At 42.5% G+C, this 19,903-nt stretch overlaps 1 protein-coding gene across 2 annotated transcripts in view; it reads right to left on the bottom strand.

Moving 5' to 3' along the window:
• Positions 1 to 8,477: 8,477 nt before the first annotated feature.
• NLN (neurolysin) overlaps positions 8,478 to 19,903 on the bottom strand; it is a 220,771-nt gene continuing 209,345 nt past the window's right edge. For both annotated transcript variants that reach the window (XM_069222853.1, XM_069222861.1), the window contains exons 12-13: positions 15,371 to 15,507; positions 8,478 to 9,213 (exon numbers count right to left, since the gene is read on the bottom strand). In XM_069222853.1, the coding sequence (XP_069078954.1) occupies positions 9,073 to 9,213; positions 15,371 to 15,507 (278 nt within the window). In that variant the 3' untranslated portion in view covers positions 8,478 to 9,072. The remainder of the gene's footprint in view (positions 9,214 to 15,370; positions 15,508 to 19,903) is intronic.

Here is a 19,903-nt window from a genome sequence, read left to right as displayed (position 1 = left end):
TGATTCATTTGTTGAAAAAGTCAACACTTTATTGCTGGTAAGTGGACTGTAAGGCATGTTTTGTGAGCAACATTAAAAACTGGGCTTTTCCTACCCATATTTGTCATTTAGCATTCAGACTCTTGGGATTCTGGAAACCTGATATGGTCAAACGTGGCAGAAGCAAAGATGCAAGAGTCGACATAATTGTTCAGCTTGTTTTGAGCAGACTGCACAATCCAATTTGCAGCATCTAGGTTTTTGGAACACAATTTTTGGGAGCAGTGCAGATATTCACATATGTTTGTAATTCTATGTATTATCACTGTTAGACCTGTCAGCCTTAGGGTGGTCATCTCCCAACTTTGTGCCTGCCTCCCTCCATTTTTCTGACCCTGTTTTTGCTGGTTTTGGGACTCTGCGCACTTTACCACTGCTGACCAGTGCTAAAGTTCATGTGCTCTCTCCCCAGCACTTGGGAGCATTGGCTCCTTCTCAATTGGCATACTTAATTTACTTGTAGAGCCCTAGTAAACTGCACTAGATGTGTCCAGGGCCTGTAAATTAAATGCTACTAGTGAGCCTGCAGCACTTATTGTGCCACACACATATGTAATCCCCTTAATCATGTCTCAGGCCAGCCATTGCAAGAACGGTGCGTTTCGTTTCACTGCCACTTCGACTTGGCATTTAAAACTACTTGCCAAGCCTTAAACTCCCCTTTTCCTACATATAAGTCACCCCTAAGGTAGCCCATAGGTAAGCCATAGGGCTGGGTGCTATATAAGTAAATGCAGGACATGTATGTATGTGTTTTACATGTCCTGGTAGTGAAATAAATCACAAATTCGTTTTTCACTAATGTGAGGCCTGCTCCTCTCACAGGGCAGCATTCGAACTGTCCATATATACTTCTAAGTGGTAAAATCGGATCGGAAAGTAATAGTCTTGTCGTGATATTTAGAATGGCCAGAATGGTAATAGAAAATCCTGCTTACTGGTGAAGTTAGATTTAATATTACTATTTTAGAAATGGCACTTTCAGAAAGTGGGCATTTCTCTGCACTTACAGCCTTCTGTGCCTTACAGCCTGTCTCCAATTCACATCTGGGCTATGCTGGTTGACAGTTCCCCTTGCGCATTCCACCCAGACAGCCATAAACACAGGCCACTCAGCCACATCTGCATTCATCTGCATACTGAATGGGCCTCCCTGGCAGGAAAGGTGGAGGGGTCTCACTTACACTTCAAAGGCTAGTGGCCTGACCCTACACAAGGACTGATACTCCCCACAGGGATTATGGCAGACAGGGCTGGGTTGAAAGGGGGCCTTGTGCCCTTTCAAACAACTCTTTGAAGTTTCCTCCACTTCAAAGGCTCTTTGGTTATATATTCAAAATCAGGCATTTCTGGACCTACAGGTGGACTCTGTCAGAGGGACTGCCTGGCTGCCCTAAAGACTTATCTGGACTGCTTTGCTAGAAGGACTGCTGGCCTGCTTGTTACCCTGCTGCCTGCTGGCTCCTTACTCTTTTGGTAGGACTCTGCCTTCCTCCACAAGTGCTATCCAAGGGCTTGGATTGAGCTTGCCTATGTTCCCAAGTCTCAGGGACATCAAAGACTTCAAACATCTGCATCTGGACTCTACAAGCTGTGAGTCTGCCCTGCCTTGGAAGTGGGTCTAAGATGCTTTACCTTCTGTGGTGTTCATTAGAACTGCTACGACACCTCACTGTACCCAACCCGGGTGATGCGAAGCCCCGCAAGCCTTGCTGCGCAGTTGCCAGCCCATCAGAGCAGACACACAGAGACGCTAAGCCCTGCAAAGCCTTGCCATACAGTTCCCCAGGATCGGTGCACAGTGATGCCAAGCCCAGCAAAGCTTCACCGCACAGCTCCCCGGGATCAACACAAAGCGACGCCAAGCCCGCAAAACATCACCGCACAGATTTTCAGAACTGACACGACACAATGCAAAGCCATGCCACACAGACTCTGCACAAGGACTTAAGGTACTGTGTTGAGCGGGCCCAAGTGTATCCCTGTAGCTGGTCCGCGCTCCATCGCAGTCGACTTAAACTTGGGACTTTGCCTCAGTCCAGCGTGACCAGATAACTACAGTTGGCGCCTTGCGCTTCTATGCTATATTTTTCAGGGAAATCTTTAAAATTGCATTTTTGTCATTTTGGTCCTATTTTGTACAGATAAATATTATCTGTTTTCCTAAACTGGTGTGAAATACTTTTTGTGGTGTTTTCACTGTGTTTCTGTATGAGTAACAGCATACATACTTCACACATTGCCTTCTAACTGAAGCCTGCCTGCTTAACTTAGAAGGAGGGTGAGCACAGGATAATTTAGGTTGTTTTGTGGTCCCTACTTGGACAGGGTGCATACCTCTGCTAACTAATTACCCAATTTCAAACGATCACCATTAGGGCTTCAAATGGCATTGTACAATGTAGAATTGTGTACAAAATGTAAAATGCAGATCAATTACACCAAAGATTAAAAAACATGTTTATTTGGAAGTGCTAGGCAGAGTTCTCCGTAGACCCAACTGGGCAATCTATTAGGCGTAGTTCAGCACAATGTATACCACAGCCTGGTGTTCTTTTAGTTCAAACACTGCATACATTAAGAGACTATGCAACCTAGTATGTGCTATTAGGAAGTATGAAATTAGTTTAATCAGCCCCTCTATGTACGCCCTGTAAGAAATTGGATTATTATTGGAGGTGGGCGACTGCCCATTTCAAGGAATAATCAAAATACTTGTCAGGGTGAAACCTCAAATTCACTAAATTAACCTGAGCTCAACTCCCTGGTAGCTACAGCACAGAGCAGACAGGCTTAACGTTGGACAATGTATAAAGTATTTAAGCAGTACCAAAACAGTAGTAAAGTCAAAACACCAAGCAATAAAAATTGCAAATCAAATTAAAAAAGAGTAAAATGTATTCAATAAAATGGCAAAAATGTCCAAAGCAGTAAATTCCCTAAAGGGGAACTAGAGATATGATGTTTTAAAAACATTTAAGAGAAAATAGTGCCAAAAAGCGCAAAGCATCAATGGTAGTCAGTGGGCGCTGTAGTCCATGACCTAGGCACAATTTATGGCTTATCACAATGGATACACTAACCAGGTTCAACCCAATCAAACAATTTACCTTTTGTTTTAGTCTCTTAAATTTTAATCAACCACAGGAGTAAACTTTTAAGGCCCTCAGGGGAGGGCACTTGAGAGACTCAGGGTTTACGTCAGAGGACAACAGCAAAGCTCAGTCCAAGTCCAGTTGCCACTAGTCAGCTGGGTACTGTAGGAAGTTGGCTCTGTATGCACTATTTCAAAGTAAGGAATAGTATGCACAGAGTCCAAGGGTTCCCCTTAGAGGTAAGATAGTGGCAAAAAGAGATAATACTAATGCTCTATTTTGTGGTAGTGTGGTCGAGCAGTAGGCTTATCAAAGGAGTAGTGTTAAGCATTTGTTGTACACACACAGGCAATAAATGAGGAACACACACTCAGACAATTCCAGGCCAATAGATTTTTGTATAGAAAAATATATTTTCTTAGTTTATTTTAAGAACCACAGGTTCAAATTTTACATGTAATACTTCAAATGAAAGGTATTGCAGGTAGGTACTTTAGGAACTTTGAATAATCAAAATAGCATATATACTTTAAACATAAATCACATATAGCTATTTTAAAACTAGACAGTGCAATTTTCACAGTTCCTAGGGGGAGTAAGAGTTAGTTAGTTTTTGCAGGTAAGTAAACCACCTACGGGGTTCAAGTTTGGGTCCAAGGTAGCCCGCCGTTGGGGGTTCAGAGCAACCCCAAAGTTACCACACCAGCAGCTCAGGGCCGGTCAGGTGCAGAGTTCAAAGTGGTGCCCAAAACACATAGGCTTCAATGGAGAAGGGGGTGCCCCGGTTCCAGTCTGCCAGCAGGTAGGTACCCGCGTCTTCGGAGGGAAGACCAGGGGGGTTTTGTAGGGCACCGGGGGGGACACAAGTTAGCACAGAAAGTACACCCTCAGCAGCACGGGGGCAGCCGGGTGCAGTGTACAAACACATGTCGGGTTTCCAATGGAAATCAATGGGAGACCAAGGGGTCTCTTCAGCGATGCAGGCAGGCAAGGGGGGGGGGCTCCTCGGGGTAGCCACCACCTGGGCAAGGGAGAGGGCCTCCTGGGGGTCACTCCTGCACTGGTGTTCCGATCTTTCAGGTCCTGGGGGCTGCGGGTGCAGAGTCTTTACCAGGCGTCGGGATCTGGGAAGCAGGCAGTCGCGGTCAGGGGGAGCCTCAGGATTCCCTCTGCAGGCGTCGCTGTGGGGGCTCAGGGGGGGCAACTCTGGCTACTCACAGTCTCGTAGTCGCCGGGGAGTCCTCCCTGAAGTGTTGTTTCTCCACAAGTCGAGCCGGGGGCATCGGGTGCAGAGTAGCAAGTCTCACACTTCCGCCGGGAAACGCAGTTGTTTTAAAGTTGCTTCTTTGGAAACAAAGTTGCAGTCTTGGGTGAACAGGGCCGCTGTCCTCAGAAGTTTCTTGGTCCTTCTAGAGCAGGGCAGTCCTCTGAGGATTCAGAGGTCGCTGGTCCCTGGGGAAAGCGTCGCTGGAGCAGTGTCTTTAGAAGTGGGGAGACAGGCCGGTAGAGCTGGGGCCAAAGCAGTTGGTGTCTCCGTCTTCTCTGCAGGGTTTTTCAGCTCAGCAGTCCTCTTCTTCTTAGGTTTCAGGAATCTGAGTTCCTAGGTTCTGGGGAGCCCCTAAATACAGAATTTAGGGGTGTGTTTAGGTCAGGGAGGGCAGTAGCCAATGGCTACTAGCCCTGAGGGTGGCTACACCCTCTTTGTGCCTCATCCCTATCCCTATTGGGGGGATCCGCCATCTGCAAGATGGAGGATTCCTAAAAGTCAGAGTCACTTCAGCTCAGGTTGCCTTGGGGGCTGTCCTGACTGGCCAGTGACTCCTCCTTGTGTTTCTCATTATCTCCTCCTGGACTTGCCGCCAAAAGTGGGGGCTGTGTCCAGGGGCGGGCATCTCCACTAGCTGGAGTGCCCTGGGGCATTGTAACACGAAGCCTGAGCCTTTGAGGCTCACTGCTAGGTGTTACAGTTCCTGCAGGGGGGAGGTGTGAAGCACCTCCACCCAGAGCAGGCTTTTGTTTCTGTCCCCAGAGAGCACAAAGGCTCTCACCACATGGGGTCAGAAACTCATCTCTCAGCAGCAGGCTGGCACAGACCAGTCAGTCCTACACTGAACAATTGGGTAAAATACAGGGGGCAGCTCTAAGATGCCCTCTGTGTGCATTTTTTTATAAATCCAACACTGGCATCAGTGTGGGTTTATTATTCTGAGAAGTTTGGTACCAAACTTCCCAGTATTCAGTGTAGCCATTATGGAGCTGTGGAGTTCGTTTTGACAGACTACCAGACCATATATTCTTATGGCTACCCTGCACTTACAATGTCTAAGGTTTTGCTTAGACACTGTAGGGGCATAGTGCTCATGCACCTATGCCCTCACCTGTGGTATAGTGCACCCTGCCTTAGGGCTGTAAGGCCTGCTAGAGGGGTGACTTACCTATGCCACAGGCAGTGTGAGGTTGGCATGGCACCCTGAGGGGAATGCCATGTCGACTTAGTCATTTCCTCCCCACCAGCACACACAAGCTGGCAAACAGTGTGTCTGTGCTGAGTGAGGGGTCCCTAGGGTGGCATAAGACATGCTACAGCCCTTAGAGACCTTCCCTGGCATCAGGGCCCTTGGTACCAGGGGTACCAGTTACAAGGGACTTACCTGGGTGCCAGGGTTGTGCCAATTGTGGAAACAACTGTACATTTTAGGTGAAAGAACACTGGTGCTGGGGCCTGGTTAGCAGGGTCCCAGCACACTTCTCAGTCAAGTCAGCATCAGTATCAGGCAAAAAGTGGGGGGTAACTGCAACAGGGAGCCATTTCTTTACAGGTACTGTAGGAAAAAGGCCTCTTGCAGCTTTTGATGTCCTTGCAGCCACACAGGAGGTCAGCCAAATGACCCCTGGAGTTCACTTCTTTATCCAGGGTACAATAGGAAGCAGGTCTGGTCCTTCAGGGCTCCTCACGTGTCAGACAGCAGGGCACAGTCCTCTTCTGTAGGTCCAGTAACTGTTCAAAAGTGGGTGCCTGGCACCAGCTACTGGGTGGGAGTGACTCGTGGGCACTTCTAACCTACGGTATAAATATTCCCATGCCCAATCCAACCCACATTTTGTTTTAGTAGTTCTTGTTTTCCTTATTACAAACAGGCCCAAATGACATACATCAGGACATTTGCAAGATGGCAAAAATTTCTAGCCACACTAACCTTGGGCTCTGAGGACTGGGTGTGTGTGTGTGTCAAAGGAAAATAATCAATCTCTTCCCACTTCTAACACTAAAACCCAGTTTGACCCAGGCACTGTACCCACAACAAACCCAGAGACAGGAGACTTGTAAAAACAAAAGCAGGGCCCCTCAACAACCATACAGTGGATACACTTAGAAGTGCCTTAGCATACTGTTCTCTCACTTTCACGTGCACCCCAAGTGTTACATGTGACTGAACAAACTTGTCAAAAAGGATTTGACAGTGTGGTGTCAGAAGGCCCACAGCACCCACTCTGAATATTCTGAGGAGTTCAGAGAAGTCATCTCTGCCCATTCAGGTCAGACTACTGTTTGCTCCTGGGGAGCAATTCACACTTCATACATACCTATTCAAGGCTGAGCACAGACTGGGAGTTGGCAGATGCTAATGCTAATTCTGAAAACTCAGACAAGTAAAAGTTAACTTTCTAAAAAAAACATTTCCCTAATATGAATTAAAAATCCGACTTCAACATTTAATTGGATTTTTATTATCTATTAAAAATAGTGGTTTAATTTTTTTCTAGCTGGTCCCGTTCACAAGTTAGCAGTATTAGTATTTTGACCTGCACTCTGGTGTTCTACATAGGACAGGTTGGCCTGCCACAGTGAAAATAGGGTTGGGGGCATTGTCAGTGTAGGGACATGGTAACATTCATTTTCTACATCTCCTACTTTTAAATAGCAGGCCTTCTACCATGTAGGCTACAAGGCCAACACAGGGGTGACAAGTGGCATTTAAATTCCATGCCCTGGGTGCACTTTCTACACCATGTACTAGGGACTTACAGGCAAGTTAGATGTGCCAAATCATAATAATAGAATGTACCCATGTTTAAAGGGAGGGTATTTAACACCTCTCAAGGTTAGCAGGGGTCAAGGGCCAGAGTTTTAAAGCCATCAAAAATGTAGGGCACAGCAGAAGGTGAAAACTCTGGGGAGACCATGCAGGCTTCTTCTAACAAGAGCTTCTCCCAACAAGTAATTTGTGAGCCACTGGTAGCGCTCCAGCTATCTGAAAGTAGCTCTCCTATGCTGAGTTCAGGCTACTGAAATAGAAGCTTTTGCTTGTTTGAACTAATATATGCAAACCATAAGTGTGTACTGGAGATGGAAATGTGTATCTCTTGGAGTCCACTTCCTTGTCTTGGATACAAAAGGGAGCAGGTCTAGTCTATTCAGGATTCATACGCTGATGTTTGAGGAAAAATGGTTGAATTTCCAAAATATATTTAAACGTGAAATTTGAGTAATAAATTCTGAACTATTTTTTAGACTGATTATAAGTAATATTACCAGGAGCACTGCAGCTATGACTGTTACTCATTACCCAAACAGAGGCATTTCACATTAACAAAGCCTTTTTACGTTACTGCTGGCAACTGTGCCTAATACCACTGGTAATCTTGTATTTGGTGACCACCAATGCAATCTTGTCTGAAGTGGTCACGATTACAACGCTAACAATATTAGTAGCTTGGGGTGATTTTCATTTAACACATGTAGCAATAATTACAGAAAAGGTTGGAGACCCCCAGTTTAGGTGATCTCTCTGATACTTTAAGGGTGCTGTGTTTGGGCAAATTGATTATGATTATGGAGATGGCCACTAATGTAAAAGTTGGATGTTCATATGTCTTTGGGTTAGAACATTACCATCTTTGAAAGCAAAAGAGATGGCTGCAACATTAAATCTCGCAATAAGACGTGTTCCTAGTGTTTCCCTCCTAGATCTAGTCAAGTGTGGGAGTTGACAACACTATCTCTAGGAGATGGGTCACGACCAAAGCAATGTGGTTGTTGAGTTTGAAAGGCTCTGATACCTCCATGAGGCTTTCATAAAACAATCCCATGATCTGTCGAGCAGAGAAAGAGCAAGACCTAGCACTGAGGTGAGGCAATTCTAGCCATGCAATGAACATTTGTTTGCAGCCAAGTCATCGTAGTAATTAAAGGGACAGTACACTATGGTACTTCTTTGTAGGAACATTTCCCCACATTACTCAACCCCGTAGCCTAGCAGCCACAGGCACCTTTTCTGGTCAGTTCAAAACAAACACAAGCTGTGGAGATATAGTGTCAAAGAAGACAAAAAGTAAAAGTAGCACAGCCTAATTTTACTTTATTCCTAGTACAATCAGAATAACTGAGGCACAAAACAGTTCACAATTTCAGACAAGTACACAAATGGTGAAACAGTGTAGAGTTTTGAGATACCTTTTGGTTCTGCATTGTTCCTGTGCAAAGTAAGATATTTAACATGCACTTGTACTTCTGAAAGCTTTCACCCATATTTTCACATAATCTGTATCATAAATAGTTTCTTAGGAGTACCATATGCAAATACTGGTCTAAAAACAAACTTCAAACATAAATTCAACCTACCTATACAATGAGAGGTAATAACTTGGTGTGTAATCTCTAGTGACCACAATTTCAGCTCCGGCTAAAAGAATTTCTTGTTGGAATGGCTTACGAAGAGCACCCATCCTTGTTGTTTTGGCACATGTGAATGTTTGCATAGCAGAGAATTAGATGTAACTAGAAAGTGAACTGAGGCACTTTTATTATCTCCATTTAGCCAGCACCAAGCTATAAGTACAGGGAATGTTTAAAAACAATGTTTTAGTACCATGTTTACAGTCTCTCCATAAGCAAGCACTTCATGAAGCCCAGCATTAAAATGAAAGTGTTAGTAAGCTAGTTTGATGCAATGCTTAACCCTTTGCTTTTAAGGAAGGCTTTGTCGTTAGGCTCTCTTTCCAAGAATTGTTTCAGCATATCCATGCCATCCTTTGAACCACCTGGTTTCAGAATGAGATTTCTGTATCTTTCACCAACCTAGTTTAAAAAGAAAGTTGAAATTAGCAGATGCAAAGAAAGGATTATCTGAATAAAGTCAAGGTGATTGAAGCAAAATTTCAACAACAAAGAAAAACAGTTCAGGTAGGAAGATTTTACAGAAAGTAACAAGAGAAATATGTCATGACAAAGGATATAACCTTACTGATATCTGTCTTCATAATTACATAAACTGCTGATGAAAAGCTGCTATGCTATTGAGCAAGAGGGCAAGTTAACATCAATACTTGCATGGAATGCCTGAATGGTGAGCAAGAGGAAAGACATGCAAAGTAAGCCATAGGGCTGGTGCTCTGATGGGCTTTCATAAAAGTTTTTAAGTCAGAGTGTTGCATCCAGGTAAGGGAAGAGCCTTTAGTGGCACCGAGTCAGAGACTTGCAGCCTAGAGGAAAGAGCCTAAACAATGTGAGCTAAACAGAGGTACCTCGCCCTATGCCATAGGGGACATCATTTGGTATCAGGAGACATTACTCAACACTTTGAGCCTGATGTAGGGTTTGGAGAGCAGGTCATTTGAAAGACAGACCCTTAACCTCAAGCATTATAAACAATGACATTTTAAAATGTATTTTGTGTTTTCCCAGTACTGCTTCACTAACTTCCACTATCAATCTGACATCAACAGACCATGTGGCTATTGAATTTAACCCACTACTACTGTCATGTAAGCCTACTTACATACATCACTTCTCTATTAGGAAGTAAGCCAAGTTCAAAGTAACCTTAACAGCTCACTTATAGTCTTCAAACCATCTTTGATGGAAGATATTAACATCAATACACAGTGGATATTCAGTGCTCTTCTTGAACATATTCCTGTGAAAACAATTAAACCTTCCAGACATGCCCTCTCCGCTCCCAATTCTTCCCTAAACTGATCGAGATGAAACAGAAATGTAAATACCTTGAATGCCTGTGCAGAAATCAAGGCCTATGATACTAAGACTAAACTTGCATATCACAATCTATCCTAATGGTATAGGAAATATATCAGGGAAAAAATCCAAAGTATTTGATATACTTTCATCTTTTTCAAGTCAGAGGGTGGAACCTACTTCCCCACCACCTGCAGAAGTCACGCCTCAGAGATCCACCTTAAGGAGCTTTCCTCCCATTGCTTTAGTCGGTATGATATCCAAAATGTCCTCCCTCTCATCAGGCTCTTCACCAGACCTCTGCCCAATATGTGTTTTGAAATCCTTGGCTTGCTGCCTTCAACAAGCGAGAAAACTCAACTTTGAAATCTCTTTTGGTTCCAGAAGTGTCCGTAAGCAATAGAATAAAGCCCTGGTCATTCCACTAAAAGAAAAACCTCAGCAGACACAGTGATTCTAGCCAATTATAAGCCCACCTCTCTACTTCTACCTGCAGCCAAGACTGCTGAAGGGTGTGTTTACACCTGGATTGACAACCAACTCTAAGCTTATTTAGAATCTACCATCTGTTTTGACCCCCAGTAATCTGGTATCAGGCCTGGTTATGGGAGAGAAACACAATACTGGCAGCAGTGCCCAATGAGCTTCACAGATATTTATATAAGGGAGAATTTTCAACTCTTATCCTAATCGATCTAACTGTGGCCTTTGATACAGTCTCCCACTCCAGACTCCTGCAGAGATTGTGAGCATCTGGGGTGAAGGAACATGCATTTGATTCGATCATTTCCTTTGTTGCCAAGAGATCCCAAGCCAACACCTTCCCGCCCTTTCACTGTAGGGTACCTCATGGTCCAGCACTTAGACCCACTTGTTTAAGTTATGTTAAGCTATTTTATGAATATTTCGAGAGCGCAACTAATACCCAAAGGTGTCTAGGTGCTAGACTGAAAGACTTTGTAGTACTGCCAAGCAGGGACCAAGGGTGAGATAAATCCAGAGTCTCTTTGAAAAGACAGGTTTTCACGGCTTTCCTGAAAACTAGAACGGTGGGAGCTGATTTGATCATCGTGGGCAGAGCAATCCATGCTTTGGATGCTGCATAAAAAAAACTTCTGCCTCCCCAGCTGAGCCATTTGTAGCTAGGTACTAAAGAGAACATGCAAGATGCAGACCTGAGTGTCTGCCTGGTTTATACCAATTAATGTTTTTCTTTTAAAAAGTAGGGCCTTGATTATTCAGCGCTTTATACGTAATGCAGAGTGCCTTAAAGGCAATTCTCTGCCTTAGAGGAAGCCAATGCAATTTTCTGACATGATCAGAGACTGGGAAATATTTTGGAATGTTAAGAAGTAAATGAGCCACAGCATTTTGCAGGGATTGAAGTTTGTTTAAGACTGACTGTTTAGCATAAAGTAGATCATTGCAATAGTCTATCTTGGACATTACCAAGGAGTTGATGACTATTTTTTGTAGGTGACATGGAATAAATGGTATGATCTTTTTAAGGATCCTGAGCATAAAGAAGGCTGACCTGATTACAGATTTTAAATGATCGGCAAAATACAGTTTATTGTCGGATTACGTGTTTTAGAGACTGGGAAGGGGTCTAGTTCCTGTGGCCAACAGGAGTCTGTCCAAAAGGAGAGGTTAGTGCCAAAAATCAAAACTTCTGTTTTTTGTTGGAATTTAATCTCAAGCAATTTTTTGACATCCGCATGCCGATGGCGCACATGCAATCGCAGGATCAGTGCTTGCGAAAGAAAAACAATTTGTGTATTGTTGCATAAGAAGTGAGTGAGAAGCCATATGATCTAATTAAACAAGCCGGAGATTTAACATAAACATTATAAATAGTGGGACTCAGGGAAGAGCCCTGCGGAACCTCGCAAAGGACAAGAAATTATGGAGAAACAAATTTGCAGAGACACATCTCTTGAAGGCGATTGGAGAGGAACGACTGAAGCCCCTATCGGCCCCGGTAATTCCAATGTCAGCAAGGCTTTTCAGCAACAGTCCATGGTTCACCATGTCAAAAGCTGCTGACAAATCAAGCAGGATATGGCTAGCCTGCCCTCTTCCATCAAGAGACCTTCTAATTTCCTCTGTGCCTTAATGAGAGCTGTTTCTGTGTTGTGATTACTTCGAAACCCAAACTGAGTTTCATCAAGAATATTATTGGTGTTAATATACTCCGTCAGCTGCCTGTTTATGATCTGTTCAGCAATTTGTGCTGGAAACGTAAGGGAGGAAATCGGACGGTAATTTGATGGATCATTTGGGTCCAGGTTGGGTTTCTTTATCAGAGGAAGTACAGAGGCTTTTTTCCAGGAGTCCGGAAAAGAGCCAAGTTTGAACCTGGCCTGGTATATGTTAAGAAGGGCAGTGGCGATAATCTCAGCAGATAACTTTGTCACGTTAGTGGGGCAAGGGTCGGGTGGCGATCCGGAATTGGTGTAAATAATAGGGTTTTTACTTCCTCACTGTAGGGGGTTGAAACCCACAAGACGAGGTCCTTTGGTTTGGGAAGGGGATACATTCTGTAAGTTTATTGTGATGAAATTATTGCATATATCTTCCACTTTTTTGGGGGGGGCAGAATGTTGGGCTAGGACTCATTGTAGTGTCAGAAGGAACTGTTGTCAGTTTGGCGATTTAATTGAATGGTGCCATGGTGGAATTGGCAGAAGCTTTGATTTTCTTAGTATAGTATGCCATCTTTTCCGTGGCAATCAAGGCTTTATATTGAGGCAAGCAACTTTTATAGTCTTCTCCGTCTCACTATAATCCAGCCTCCATCTTCTCTCCTGATGCCTGCAGCTTTGTTTTATGGTGCAGAGTTTTTCAGAAAACCACATGGTGGTAGAATTGTGTCTTTCTGGTTTACTTAGTTTAACCGGAGCCAGGATTCGGGCAGCATAGGCAATACGAAAGAGCTGGAAAAGAATCAGTTAATTTGTTAAGTTTCAAGGGCTGAATATTGTTCCAAGGCCGGACTGTCAATAGTTTGCGCCGGGCTTTGATAGCGGGTTTAGGGGGGTCAGTGCACAGGTCAAAAAGAATAGCATGGTGATCTGACCATACCATAGGGAAGAGACCAATGAGGCCAATCACTGAGTTGTTAGTGAAAATTCCATCTAATGTATGACCGGCTGTGTGTGTAGGACCAGTTAAGATGGGTAAAAGTCCTAAACCAGACAAAGATTGAAGAAGTTGGTCAGTGTCATTTTCTTATACATCGTCAACGTGAAAGTTAAAATCACCTAAAATGGTGAAATCAGAGTGTAAAATATTAGCTTCTAACAGATTACTAATCTCCTGCAAGAAAGCAGCTCTGGGGCCCGGTGAACAGTGTATGACCATACCTCTGATGGTTTGATTAAACAGTTATGGAAATGACAAAATCCTCACAACTTAGGGTTGGCATTGAGTTGGAAGTTCTGTATTACAGATTATAGCTAGTCAATAACCTTGCTTTCCCAGTCTATCTAAGCAGAAAATGGCAAAGCCGTCAGATATGGCTGCTTGAACAGCGGGGTGAGAGGACAGGTCAGCCCATGTTTCAGTGACAAAGACAAATGAAAGACTGTCTATCTCTATCATTAGCCGTACCTCAACAGCGTGTTTGACTAATGAGTGAGCATTGATGAGGAGTCTGTTAAACCTCTCTTTGGGTTTATTAGGCTGGGATATTCAACATATCGTGTTAAACATTGTTAATATTTGCTTTCAGATCGTGGGACCAGTGTGGGTATAAATGGAAGTCGCACTGCAAGCAGACAAATGGACTGGAGATGTTGTTAAGGGGGGTACTAGGAGGTCACAGTCATTTGTTTTACCCATATTCAGAGTTAACAGCATCTCCCGTGAGTATATTATTGGAAGGGCATGATTGGAGGTTGCTCGACCAGGGGTTCTGGCGCATAGCGCGATCCAGGCACAGATGTGCTTGCCCTTGGTGTGCCAGCGGCACTCCTGCTGCATGCGGAAGTGCTCTCCTGCCCAACATATTGTCCGCCATGAGCAAGGGGTATGACAGGGGGTGTGCGCAAAGCGCTCAGCAGCGTGTTTTTGATAAAAAGCAGTGGGCTAAAGAAACAACCGAACTGGGGTCCAGCAACCCCAGAAAGCTGATACAGGCTCCCCTGTGACAGGTTAAATACTGGTAAATTAAACTGTAACTAAAATACCTAAAGTCTATAAGTGACCTCTCTAGCCGCCATTGCATGATCTCTAAGATTCAATTTCCTTTCCTGTACTGTCAATACCCAGCTGATTTTAAGACTGGAGAGCAAGCTTACATTATTTCAAATTAAATTAAAAGACTCTAGGGGTTATTACAATTTTGGAGGAGGTGTTAATCCGTCCCAAAAGTGACGGTAAAGTGACGGATATACCACCAGCCGTATTAAGAGTCCATTATATCCTATGGAACTCGTAATACGGCTGGTGGTATATCCGTCACATTTGGGACAGATTAACACCTCCTCCAAAGTTGTAATAACCCCCTCTATGCTTTAAATCTCCAGAAGGATAGATTCCAATCCCCTCTATTTCAATTCCTCAAAAAAACTAAATTATTCTTTTCAGTGTCCTTTCAGGCTGGGCTCACACCTGAACCCCGTCCCTTCCCTAACCCCCACCCACCAGAACAGTCTGCTCAGAATCTGAGGATGACTTTTGACTCAAGACTACCCTTTCCCAGGCAAGTGCAGAAAGTAATTTGTACTTGCTTCTGACTACTTATAATTCATATACATTTTACCACTTTTACCGTTGACTCCAGGAAGACAGTGGCCCAGTCCTATCAAGGATGAACTACTGTGACTCCCTTTGGACGATCTCACACTAGCTGCAGCACCAACGAGTTATCCAGATGCAGCTGCTTTGTTCATTCTTTTCTTGACTAAATGGTCCAGAATATCCTTTTTTCTTTAAACTCTTCACGGACTACGAGGAAAGCAACATTGCTTTTTTCATAGTTCTCTATCCTCGAGCAATTCTTTCCTCTGCTCCACAATATATATAGCTCTTCTTCCAAACACACTGCCCCAGATGTCTTCATTCTGCTCGCTTACTGAATATTCCCAAAATGCACAAATATCAGAATGATGGCAAAGCTTTTCGCTACCTCACTGCCAAGGTCACTATTCATCTGTCGCAAGCTTCTGAAAACACACCATTAATCTACCAGCCAGTACCAGGGTAATAGTTGTGCTACAGAAATTTCATATTCAATCAATCACTTTAAAAATCCCACCTCTGCATTCATTATTCCTTCTTTTTTAAAGCAGCTATAAAAGATGTCCATCGAGAACACTTCACTCCAAAGGTAGCCATAGTACTGACCGTCGTACCCTCCAGCCAAGTGCCCAAAAGAAGCCATCATGTTCGTACCTTAGAAAGATAAGCAAAGAATCAATGTATTTGTAAGGCGGTCTTCGGCCACTAAGAGATAAAATACGCGTGCAAGCAAACAATCCCATTTTAAACAAGGTACTTCATGAAATTAAGCAGATTTGTGATTTGAAAGTTAGATGAAGAATCATTTTGAAACTGCTCATGAAAAAACAAGACACAGTGGCCTAAATTATCATTAGGACAGAAACACCCTTGCAACATGCATCAGTAAATACAAAATTAGATAACCAAACCAAATTTTCTGCATGCAGGAAATAAAATGCTATTTCAAGCGAGCATCCAGTTAATAAACCAGCATAATGCTGTGCTAAAATAAATATCTCTAAATCATGAAAATTCATTATTGCTTCAAAAACATAAAAAGCTCACAGGACCTACCATTAATTCATTATTGCTTCAAAAAACCTAAAAATATACCAGCACCTAAACATTGTATTAATTTGAAAATAGCACCAGTTTGCCGTAGACACAGATAATTAGAACATCAATGGGTCATGAACGAATAGATCACAGCCACATGACTTTAATTGCATCCTCTGCTCATCACATATGCAAAGTGAAAAAAACAACATTAGGCATCATGCATGTATGCACTTACTATAAGAAAAAAGCACCCTATGCAAATATCAAAGTAGAAGCATGTCAATTTATTAGGGAATACACTGAAACTGCAACAAAACATAAGTCAGTGAAAGAAAAGAGGCCCTCCTGGAGGGGCCACTAGTTGTGTTGGATGATCTCCTCCGTCCTATCTGTCATGATGCTGGTGAGGAAGGAGACACATGGCCCTCCACCATCTGGTGACTCATTACTAGAAGTATTGCAGTGAATAAGGCATTTCTATATACATTCTGCCTTCTGCACGTACATCAGCTGCTCTTTGAGGGTGTCCATTATCTCTGGAATAGCTGAATGTGACTCAACCTGTTTCGCAAAAGACTGAAACAAATTTGCCTGCCCTTGCTCATTAGCCATAGGAAACAATATTCAGTGACCTGCCTCGAGCTGGATGTTGGTTCTACTAACCCAGATATGGCAGCTGCATTTTCCTCAGCTGTCTGATGAGAAGCACTCAAGTCCTCATGTGCACCGATCATGCATTGTCTCTTCTATCAAGACCTCCACTGCCCCAAATGAAGAGTTAACATGTCACAGCTGGATATATGCCTCAACATCCTAGCTTATTTCAAGTGGCAATACAGATTTACTACCAATGGGGCCTTTATTAGAACCCGGGATTCCAGTGGTGGGAAGAGCAGCCAATGTAGAGGAGGCAGTGGTTGTGTTTGTGGTAACCACCCAGCACTGATTACAGTCCACGAGGTATGCTGTCAAGGTAAGGTCTAAGTTGGTGAACTTGTCTATGATGTTGATGAACGAGACGATCTGAATCCTTCTACAGGCATCTGTCTATCCACACTCCATGAAATGACTCACGTGAAATATTATAGTCAGGTACAAAGCTGAGAATAACCCAATAATTTACACACTGATGGTACTCTGTGGCTCCGTACATTGGAATGCACATGTATGTATTTTTGTCCATTCTTTCCAGCTTTCTGCCTCTTGACAATGCCCCAATTTTTGCTAACAGTGTTCAGAGCCTATATGAAAATATATTTTGTATATGACATGGCAACACATAGGACTTGCAACCTTTCAACCCTCCTCGTACGAAATCCCCACTGAGGTGGAGGGCACTTAGGCCTTGTACGCTGCACCACAACACTTCACCCACATGCCATTTATTATGGTAGACTCTCTGTATTGTGCAATATGTCCATCATGTCAACAAAATATATACCTCTATCCAACCACAAGACACTTTTGTGTGTCTGTGGTCTGCAATATATTTCCACATTAAAGAATCTACGGATGCATTCAACTCCAAACTTATTTTCGTCAATTTTATTACCAAACAATATTTGGAGTGATGTTACGGTCACAAACAAGTATACAACTCGTCATTAACATTTAGACCGTTAGATATTTGGCTGTCTAGATTGAGAAAATATCTCATTTCTAATTGCCTCAAGGCTTTTTTACGATTCTCTCCTCTACCAACCTGGGTTTGCATCTATAACAAAATACAACAGAAGTGTTACCACTTGATTGTCTTTTCCTCAAAATGTCTTGCGACCAGGTAGGTGTGATCGCTATTTTTAATTGCTCTCATACGTTGTAAAACTCGTTTGTATGCCTGAAGAGTTGTACTTCACACATATCTGCGGTTACAGCTACATTGTAAATCATAAACTGTGTATTGAGTTTTGCACTTTTAATTACCCTTGATCTTATACGGGATGTTGTGGAAAGGTGCTGCATTCTCCTTAGTATTCACTCCTATTTGGCATGCTTTACATTTACTGCATTTGTAAAGCCCTCTTATTTGCTCCAGCCAAATTTTCTGGGTTACTACTTCTGGGCTGCTTTTCACAAGAGCATCTCTCATGGAATGAAATCTTTGGGTTGAAATCAATGGGTTCCTCGTTCTTTGATCCGATAAACGGATCAGCTTTAATGATGTGCCAATGTTTTCTAATTAAGGTTCATAGGGCCTGTTGTTGGTTGCTACATTTTGTGATTGAACTGATCTTTACCTTGTTGTCAAGCTTCTTAGTGTTATTAAAGACTCTCTCTGTTATCGGCTGCCACACTAGTTTTCTCAAGGAGCTCTTCTGCATTTCCTCGTTCTCTAAATCTTTTAGTCATTTCTTGTTGACAGATTAAAATATCCTCCTTTAGGCTACAAGTTTTTCTAGCCCTTAACATTTCGCCAAATGATATGCATGCTTTCAAATGTTAAGGACGAAAACTAATAATATTGTATTGCCTGTTGCGTCTTTCCTGTGCAATTTGTTTTTATGTTTGGCATTGATCACACAAACCTCCCAGTCCATAAAGCTATTTATATAGTACAGAGTGGTGGTTGCCACTCTTTAGTTATAGTTAGGGTGACCAGAGACACAGATTTTTGTCCCTTAACAACTTTGCACTCATTTGACAAATGTCCACAAAACTTTACAGACCTGCTGCCCCTGTTTCATTGCCAAAATGTTGAAAGTTTTGTGGTGTGTGGTCAAGGGGGTGTAACAAAGAAAGTGGGGTCCCAAAACAGGCCTGAAATCCAATGTATTTTACACAGACTTTTGTCTATGTAGCACAAACACAGGCAGTCGGATTTTGCTGAAATTTGGCAGCATTAGATATTAGGTTGCACAGATGATTCTTTTGGGTACTGCATGTAAGTAGAGAAAGTATTTCTTAAGTTTTTAGGGTTTTGCAACTTAGTGATACCTTGTGGCACAATGCTAATAAAAGTAGCAAGGAAGCCCAAAAATTAAGCTAGACTACATATGTAAAGATTTAGATTCACTACATGAACAAATAAAAAGACCCATTTATGGTCACATTCTAACTGAAACCAATAAACAAATACATAAGGAATAGCATACATCTTAATCTACATATGTTTTCTTTGCATGCTCTCTGGCTCCCAAAATTAAACTGACCCAACAAACTAAACAAAAACCATCTTTATCATGCACCCCTGTGTAACAAAATGAAAGATTCTCCTAGCAGTGAGCCACACAAATTACTATTAGGAGGACATGATAATTGGCCACTAGGAAAAAAAATAATGATCTAAATTTTTAGAAAAGTAACAATGATGCCCTTTCATTCACTTTGGCCTCCATATGTAAATGAATCCTGCTAAAGGTATCAAAGAAGACCAAAGAATAAATTAGATTGCAGATGTAAGTTTCAGATTTACTACATGAACCACTGGGCAGCCCATTTATGGTCACATGCTGAAGGGAATCTATAATGAAATACATAAACAAAAGAATACATCTTACTCTACAAAAGCTTTCTTTGCATGCTCTCCTGCTCATAAAATAAAACTGTGCCAAACAAAAATCAACTTCATTATGTACTCCTGTGCAACAAAAATAAAATTGTAAAATTGACCCAGTAGTGAGCAAAACAAACTACTATATGGAAGACATGATAATAGGCCATTAGAAAAAAAAAACTAATCTTAATTTGTATAACAATGATTGGTTTTCATCAACTTTGGGCTTCATATGTAGCACAATCCTACTAAACGTAGCAAGGAAGCACAAAAAATAAACTAGACTGGATATGTCAAGTTTCAGAATTACTACATGAGCAACTAAAAACACATTTATGGCACATGATTATGTAATCCAATACGCAAATACAACAGATAAAAAGAAAGAAATCACATTAAATCTGATTACCACATTGTGGTTATAGTTCGTATTTCCAAAGATAGGAATTCCTTGGATATTAGCTCCCTAATAACTGCCACTTGTTTGACGAATCACCCAAAAACTGTCCAGATCTA

Source organism: Pleurodeles waltl, chromosome 1_1, assembly GCF_031143425.1.
Source record: "Pleurodeles waltl isolate 20211129_DDA chromosome 1_1, aPleWal1.hap1.20221129, whole genome shotgun sequence".
Taxonomy (NCBI): Eukaryota; Metazoa; Chordata; class Amphibia; order Caudata; family Salamandridae; genus Pleurodeles; species Pleurodeles waltl.
The sequence above is the reverse complement of the archived record's forward strand: the minus strand, read 5'-3'. Positions and strand labels throughout refer to the sequence as shown.